At 40.9% G+C, this 8,571-nt stretch overlaps 1 protein-coding gene across 7 annotated transcripts; it reads left to right on the top strand.

The window, feature by feature from the left end:
• Positions 1-939: 939 nt before the first annotated feature.
• Positions 940-7,178, top strand: LOC125551385 (organic solute transporter ostalpha protein (DUF300)). Of its 7 annotated transcripts, none has more exons than XM_087518373.1 (9): positions 940-1,131; positions 3,095-3,502; positions 3,672-3,728; positions 4,255-4,363; positions 4,829-5,013; positions 5,104-5,192; positions 5,360-5,615; positions 6,209-6,451; positions 6,537-7,178. In XM_087518373.1, the coding sequence occupies exons 2-9, from the start codon at positions 3,287-3,289 to the stop codon at positions 6,813-6,815; spliced, it is 1,434 nt and encodes a 477-aa protein (XP_087374499.1). In that variant the 5' UTR covers positions 940-1,131; positions 3,095-3,286; the 3' UTR covers positions 6,816-7,178. The 7 variants fall into 7 exon arrangements, with proteins under 7 accessions (XP_087374499.1, XP_087374495.1, XP_087374496.1 ...); XM_087518369.1 differs by having other exon boundaries at positions 944-1,136; positions 1,210-3,502; XM_087518370.1 differs by having other exon boundaries at positions 944-1,368; positions 3,101-3,502.
• The last annotated feature ends 1,393 nt before the right edge of the window (positions 7,179-8,571 follow it).

Genomic DNA, 8,571 nt, shown 5'->3' with positions numbered 1-8,571 from the left:
TGTACGCTTAGTGAGGTTCGCCACTATTTGTTTTACCCTTCTAGAATGATACGCTCCGCGCGTATTCGCGAAAAAAAAGAAACATTTGTGGTTCATCATGTAAGAACCATAAACAATCATATTATTATTTAACCTTTTTCCACTGTTTTAAATGACATTGCTTGTGCCTTGCAACAATGTATGACCCTTAATCAATTATTACCTTTGATAAAGTTTACCATTCAGAGCTCATTTACTATGTTCCTATTTTTCCTTTTTGTACCTTTTCCGTCTCTATCATGTTCATTTGTACAATGCTTAATCGCATCATAAGTCCTATAATATGAAGTTCATTAGAAAACAGAAACATCATAGAATATTTGACTCCATTTTTACTATACGCACAATAAATATTTCATAAGTTCTCTATGGAGAAGTTCACGTCGTTGATTGCCTTTGATGTGTGAATTTTGCTAATTATGAACAAGAAAATTCCTATGTACTGTTCTTTGTGCGTTGCATGTGCATGCTTACTAATATGTGTTTGGATTAAAGATGGCCTCAAATGCATTGCGACAGTCAGACTCGACTGTCAAATTCGTGCACCCTAGATTTGGGCCAGACTTCCCTTGTTTTTGTGGGTGGGTAGGGTAAACATCTCGGAAGCTGGATCTCTTGATATCTTGTTCATCTTGTTCATTGAAAAAGAGGAGAAATTTGTGAGTGACGATCCGATCCGAGTCCAGGTCTCCCGCGGCTGGCTGATGGGCCCACGACCTGGCCGCCTTTTCACGCCACCACCGCTTGCGCGCATCCGCAGAATAAGCACACCCACGAGTCAACTACCCACCACCACCTGCTCGGAGGGGCCCCAAGCGTCATCTGTTGTTCCCACTGGCATGCGGGCCCATATCCCACACGCACTCAGATACAAACAGCGGCGGAGGCGTGCAAGTGCAAAAACCCCGTCGCTCTCGACTCCCCTAGTCCTAGGCCAACCCAGAGATTTTCCATATCCCCACACGTCTCGTCTCTCTCGTCTCGTTGGAAGCGAAGCGGAAGCGGGAGCCGAGGCCGAGGCGAGGCCCCTTCTCCACGCCCGAGGCCGAGGGGCCTAAGCTGCCTGGGCGCGATCTGCTCCCCCCCACACTCGTAAGGTCTGAGTCCCTCATCTCAGTGCGATTCCCCCTCCAGTTTGACCAGTCGGAGGTGGCTGATTTCATACCATAGATGCGCTAGTTGTTCTGCTGCAAGAAATCGGTGTTGTTTGTATGGACTCTGGAGTAGGATGATCTGGGCGGCGGGGAAGGGGGCACCAGGTTGCACTAATCCATACTTCTCGTCAATGCTGGGTGGTCTGCGCGGTTGTGGTGGGGGTTAAATCGCGAGGTGCGTCGGTCTAGTTCTGGGTGGTTCCGGTTGCTTCACTTTTATTTTACTCGGTTCTGCTGTTATTAATTTTTGTTTTATTACGAACTGCTTCGACCCGGTGAGATGACTGAACTACGAGTAGTAATTAATTATCTAGTCGGCGGGGATGTTTGACCCCGTTCTATTGCTGCTGTTATATTATTATTATTACTGACGAGTTACCCGCTAGATTGCTACTCTGCACACTTAGGCAGTGCAGAGTCTGGAAACTGGGTATCCCATTGATCTGCGGCTGCGTGTGTTGTTTCCTAATTCATGATATCGATAAATTGGTTGGTGGTTCAGCTTTTGACTGGTTGTTGGGAAGGGTAGGCGGACCTTATGCGAGTTTTTCATGCTATACATGCATCACATCGTGTCATGTAATTGGCAGTGTGTTCTCTAGTTTTTCTGTCACTCAATATACCCAAGGGCCAAGGAGAGCAGCCAGCATTGTCTTTCTCTTATGACCCTGCCCATTGGCCCAGGTTCGAGTCTCCCGTTCTATCTTAGTTTTGACTTGTGGACTATCTTAGTTTTGACTTGTGGACGGAATAACTCTTTATCTCCCCACACGTTAAAAGATCAAGCAGTCAAGCAAATACAGTTGCACTCCAGTCATTGTAGCAGGAAACACCTATCTCTCCTGTTCTACCCTTGCTATGCCCTCTAACATTTTGTCGTGATGTATCCCCAGAACTGTGTTCCCACTCCATGTACAAGAGTAAAAGGACTTAGCCCCTCAGTAAAAGCTACCATAACCTTGTCTGACCATGGCTGAACTGAAAGAGAGTTCTATTGATTCCTGGGTTGATTGCTTATGTCTGTTGGAATAGATCTTACATTAATTTCAGGGTTTAACTATGGTCTTCACAATTGGGGCAAATAGCCTAAAATTTTATTTTAAGCAAGTTATTTGGAATTCTGTGTCACATTGCTACTTTTCTCTGAGGAAAATTACATTCATATTTTGTTTTACTACGATGGAAATGATTTATTATTGACGATTTGGCTTCTTACCACCTTGTAGCTAAAACAGATTGGTTCCAATAATGATGATTGTTGTCAATTATTTATATGAAGTTCTGTATGAATATGTAGAAGATTTAGCAAGAGGGATGGCTTGTCGTTCACAGAGTAATTGAACGGTTGTATCTGTGTAAGGTTGAGTAGTTTTCCTTGGATTATTTGTTACCTCTACTGAATCAAAGGGAATGAAGGGCGGGCCTGGTGCAGTGGTAGAATCTGTCCACTTGTGGCCTGGAGGTCCTAGGTTCGAACCAACCTCCTTGCAGAATGTTATGCAAGGGTAAGGCTGTCTAGAAATTCCCTTCCCCAGGCCCCACCTTGTGTGGGAGCTTTCAGCACTGGGTATGCCCTACTGAATCAAAGGGAACATGACACTAAAAGGAAGAAATTTATTAATTCATTATTGCCATTTTTTCCACAATGGAGATGGGCATCTAAGACGTGCGACCTTCCATGGCGTAACTATTAGAAAAAGATCGGTTTCTTGTGATTTCCTGGGTGTTGTTCATGCCGTTGGTTTTTTCATGTCGTTGGTGCTATAAGTACAATTGCTGATACTTATAAGCTAAAAGTGCTCTTATCTTGCATGCCTTCCTTTGCCGTAAGTTCTGTCACTATATCTTAAGAGCAAATATTTGTGTGTTTATCTTACAATCGTTGTCAATCTGTATGGAAGGACCAGTATGCTCCGCAGCAAAGTTTTGCAGAAGACTAAAGAGAGCTTGAGCATATCGAAGAAGCACAAAAGAAGATTTACCCCTCAGTTTTTGAATCCTGAATTCTCTAGCTTGTAGAAGAAGAAAGCCGGAATTATAGATAAAGGACAGACCACAAGCAAGTTTCCCACCAAAATACAGTCTTTGGCAGTATGACTCCGAAAAATGTGATCCGTTTCATTTTGGTGCTGATCCATGTGAGCAGCTGTTTGGGTAGATCAGGGAAAATGTTTTCTCCTAGCTTTATCTCAGTGGCGAAGTCATTGTCAAGCTGGCCAATTTTCAGCGCAGGGATATCTGTAACTGTTGCACTTGTTCTGTCCTTGTTTCTAACTTTCGAGCATCTCTGCGCGTACCATCAACCTGAGGTAGCTTTCTATCAGAATTTCAGTTTTTGGTTTATTAGAAGAATATATTCTGATATGAAAGATTTCGTACCTCCCTGAGCTGCAATTGTTCGAAGTTTTCAACTATGTACCCTGTTCTTTTCGACTGCTGCACTTTCAATTTCAGTTGTCTACCTTTTGTCCATTGCAGGAGCAGAAGTTCTTGATTGGTCTCATTATGATGGTTCCAGTATATGCTGTTCAATCAGTAAGTAGACCTGTCTGTTCTTGTTTTCTGTTCCAGTTTTTTGTACAATGAGCTGCTATTGCACTTATTAGTTCAGTGTCGATGTCACATTGCTGATACTTGGAGTGAGCATATGAACAATCAATATTTTGGAAACTGACAGCATCAATGTTTGTGCTCACCATATCATGTTTGTGACCGTTTTCTAACGATTACTTTGCTAGTATAATTCTGTGATCATAATTCATGTGTATAATTTATAAACACATACCTGGTAGCATTGTTACATACTTCCACTATTTTTAAGTATGCCCTGTGAGTGTTTGTACTCTAGTAAGTCTAGATTATTCTTTTTATATTTAATATAACACCCTGTAATTCCATTTTAAAATGTGCTTATTGAGGATAAGTTATATTACTCTCTAGTGCTTTTGTTCCTTTCTTGTACGTACCTCCTTTTGGCTTTCACCAACTTATTTTTCTGTGTATATGGTGACTATGATTTTATTTCCTGCAATGCCAACAGATCTTTCTTATTTTTTTGTAGTTCTTCTCATTACTGAATTCAAAGGTTGCTTTCATCTGTGAGATGATGCGGGATTGTTATGAGGCATTCGCAATGTATTGCTTTGAGAGATATCTGATAGCATGCTTAGGTTGGTACTTTCTCCATTTGGATCCTTCCTATAAGAAATTGTCTTCTTTACCAATAGTTGGAAGTCAAATTGTACACGGTTGTGACTTTTAACCTGTTTTTTCAACTAACCTTTTAGTTATTGGATTGATTACTTAATTAATCTTATTTCGGATAATACATGGGTTTCTCTTTTTTTCTGGTAATGCAGAAATATCAATCTGAATTTAATTATAAGAAAAGTTACAATTTGAGTTGGCATTGCCTTTCTGACTTTGGAGTTACATTTTCAGTTTTTAATCATAAGAATGTCGATGCTGATGAAGCACTTTATTCTGTTTGCTGCTTTAGTTTGGTCAGTGCATAAGACCTGTTATATTGGAGTGAGGGTCAATATGCCAAATACCTAGTATTTTAGCCTACAGCTCTCAGGTTTCCTTATTTATTTTCTATACTGTTCATTTGATTTTATCTTTTATCATTTTAGGTGGGGAGGAAAGTACCATCAGATACATGGAGGATCAGTTTCAACCCAGTGATAGTTCTCCTTTGCTAGACGTTGATTATGATTATGGTATTGTGAAACATCCATTCCCATTGAACTGGTTTATGAGAAACTGGTACCTCGGTCCTGACTTTTATTATGCCGTGAAGATTGGCATTGTGCAATACGTATGTATTTTATGGTGACAAGCTTTTTACCTTAGTGCCTCTTTGCTTCATGTATGTAATTGCTCTGATGTAGTTTATGATTTTCTGTAGATGATACTCAAGCCTATTTGTGCTATCTTGGCAATTTTGCTAGAACTTCTGGGTATCTATGGAGAAGGAAAATTTGCATGGAGATATGGGTAGGAGTTGTTTCCTTTGCCTGTAGTTTTTCCTGAGCAATCTCTTGAATATTGGTCGCAAACTTAAAGATGCTCATTGTTTTATGCATAATTAATCCGATTCTGCATTGGGGAATGAGCAAATATTTCAAGTTTGGCGTTCTCAGTGTCAGTCAATCCCTTTGCAGGTACCCATATTTGGCTGTTGTCCTAAATTTCAGCCAGACATGGGCATTGTACTGTCTTGTACAGTTCTACACTGCTACCAAGGAGAAGCTGGAACCTATTAAGCCCCTGTCCAAGTTTCTAACTTTCAAATCTATTATATTTTTGACATGGTGGCAAGGTATTGCTGTTGCATTTCTGTTTTCAACTGGGCTTTTTAATGGACATCTGGCACAAAGTTTGCAAACACGTATCCAGGATTATATAATATGTCTGGAGGTATGTTTTATCCATTATGTTTCTTTTTACAGTTTCTAGTCTTGGGTTGATTCACTTGCTTTTACTTGTTTTCTCAGCAAGTCACCTCTATGCTTTATCTACCCTCATAGGAGCATGCAGAATACATGCAAAACATTTGTCCAACTGTTACATGCCTATGCTTCATTTTTTTCATTCACGTTGTAGTTTACTTTGGAAACAAGTTAGCTCTGATAGTTTGCACTATAGAAGTACAGGTCTGTTCATGCATATTAACCTCTTAACCTTCTGTAGTATGCATATTAGTGAATGATTTTACTGTAGATTGTTTCTGAGTTACATTTTTTATGTTACATGTTCACAAATGTGGAGGTTCTTGTTATGGGAAGTTCCCATACCCCTTTTCCAATATTGGTTGGTTCATGTGTTGCTTTGAATTGTCTTGTACTATCACAAGTGTATATACAATGCGCTTGTTGTACCAGTGATTTTATTTGCTTGCACATTTTTGGATTTACTGCAGACAACGATGCTACTCTGCTCTCTAATTGTTTAAGAAGAAGAGTCTCTGTTTAAGTTTATTCCCACAACGTTTTATGTCCCTTGCATGACAGATGGGGGTGGCGGCAGTGGTTCATATGAAAGTATTTCCAGCTAAGCCCTACAGGCGTGGCGAGAGAAGTGTTTATAATGCTGCTGTCATGTCTGATTATGCATCCCTGGGGGCTCCAGATCCTGAAGAAGAACGAGAGATTGATAATTTAACAATCATGGAAACCTCTCGCCCTGATTCCAGAGACAGGCGGTTGAGTTTTCCTCAGAGTGTTCGTGATGTTGTGTTAGGAAGTGGTGAAATTGTAAGTTTCTAATAGTGGTCAGTTTTCTGTACCTCCTTTATCATTCTCACACATTCGTCTGACTTGTGTTATGGTATCTTCTCAGATGGTCGATGATGTCAGATACACAGTCTCCCACGTCGTTGAGCCCATGGAAAGGAGTTTCACGAAGATAAATAAGACACTCCACCAAATATCTGAGAATGTGAAGCAGATTGAGAAGCAGAAGAGGAAGGCAAAGGACGACAGCCATCTTATTCCACTGGAATCATGGTCAGAGGAATTTTCAGAAGCTCAAGATCAGGTTCAAGGTGGTAGTTTTAGTGACAGTGGATTAGCTAGGAAAAGGTACAACAAATTTCGCAGACTCCGCAGGTGGTTCTAGCAGTCTGGTGGTGGGTTTTAACCACGGCGGCTAACCTTTACCCAGAAGTAGAAGTTTATACATCATTTAGGACACACTGAGGCAAAAGAAAGGCGATTCCGGTGACTAATAGTTGCAGGATGGCTTCGGAGCTTCCCTAGTTCCTTCTGTTTATGGCTGACCCTGGCTCAGTTTCAGGAGGTGCTGTTACATGGGTTTTTCTATGAGAGTGGCCTTGTTTGGTACAAGCAAAAAATAAATAAATTAGGCTCCGATAATTACTGATGTAACCACCCCCAAGCTTCTTTGGATTAACATACACTGAAGGGAGATATTTGTACGACTGGATGAGCATATTTCAATCAAATCCTTAAAGCACCTTTAGGCCCTGTTTGATAGCAAAGTATTCTCTAAGTATTTTGAGAATACTACAGTTTTTTAGATTACCACAGTTTTATTTACAATGAGCTGTTTGGTTGCCCCTAAAAATTGTGATTTTAATACTACAATATTTGCTAAAACACAGTTTTTTCTCTGTATTATAAAAAGAACCCAAAACCTCTTTTTTTTAAATGAGCTGACGAAAAGAACGGAGTCGCACCTCGTTATCTTCTTCCCTGCTATTCTCAACTACTTGCCTCCCTCTACAAAAAAATATTCGCGTCCGTGGCATGCTGCCGTCACCGCCCTGTCGTCTTTGTAGATGCGACCGCGCGGCTCTCTTTCTTGTCAGCGCCGTTCGTGTTGGGATGGACAACTCGCCGCTGCTGCATGTAGGCCTCTCTCTGGCTGGCCATTGTCCCATATGCTACAGGTGCAGCTCCGTCGCACCTCCATGGTGACGCGAAAGAAGGCCAAGCAACCCGTCCTCGTGCAGCTCTGCCGCTTGGTTAGCCGTCGGCTACGCCATGCTACCGAGCTTCCTTTTTGGTCATGGTTGTTCAATGGAGTTCACTTAGTGCAAGCTTCTTTTCTTATGCATGCTGATGGTAACACGATGCTCTATCGCCGTGTGCATGGCATGGCCTTTCTTTGGCCTATCACTTTGCTGCATACAAAGCAAGTTAAAGAGACGGGTTTGCACTGCTAACGCTGCAACTGATTTTAGGTCGCTGCGTCAAACAGGTCCTCTGTATCGTCAATACTACAAAATACTCTGTTTTATCAAAACCATGGTATGTTATATCTACATGCTAAATTACTGTAGTTTATTGATACTTTGGTTTTTATAATACTTTACTATCAAACATAGCCTTAGTTTTGAAGTGATTCATGTTGTCATTTGACAGAGCACTCGCTAATCATAGCAAGGTGTAAACTGTCCTTCTGATCCTGGATCTTAAAATTATTTTTTAACCAAATGCCCTCTCAATTGTGACTTTAAAGTTAAGAGAAACAATTCAGCGGCAGTTTTAATGATAATTCCTAAAAGAGAACTCGCTGACATGGTATTTGGTTTTCTTGAAGGATGCAAAAACATCGGATTTTCTTGAAGGATGCAAAAACACCATACCGACGTGCATATCCAACATATACTAGGTAGAACATACCATCAGGGATATTGATCTCATATTGTTGTCAAGAATGTTAGCATCATGACCTGATCATTCCCATCCAGCCAACACATGTGTGAACTTGAGATCGAAATCAATAGCAGCAAGCATATTGACTTGTGTAGTGCTTTCTACCTATGTATGTTACAGTTTGTGACATCGGCACTCTAGTGGTCACATGAGCATCGTCTATTGTGCTAATATAATCATGTGATGGCACAAAA

This window comes from Triticum urartu, chromosome 4A (genome assembly GCF_056163025.1).
Source record: "Triticum urartu cultivar PI428250 chromosome 4A, HENAU_Tu73, whole genome shotgun sequence".
Classification (NCBI taxonomy): domain Eukaryota; kingdom Viridiplantae; phylum Streptophyta; class Magnoliopsida; order Poales; family Poaceae; genus Triticum; species Triticum urartu.
Note: the sequence above shows the minus strand (reverse complement) of the source record. Positions and strands in the feature narration are given on the sequence as shown.

What these genes read in the sequence shown, in the direction of transcription:
- LOC125551385 (XM_087518373.1), top strand. Translation starts at nt 3,287, where the DNA reads ATGACTCCGAAAAATGTGATCCGTTTCATTTTGGTGCTGATCCATGTG. An exon ending in GCGCGTACCATCAACCTGAG is followed by an intron (nt 3,503 to 3,671) that starts GTAGCTTTCTAT and finishes TGTCCATTGCAG; the next exon opens with GAGCAGAAGTTCTTGATTGG. An exon ending in AGATTGGCATTGTGCAATAC is followed by an intron (nt 5,014 to 5,103) that starts GTATGTATTTTA and finishes GATTTTCTGTAG; the next exon opens with ATGATACTCAAGCCTATTTG.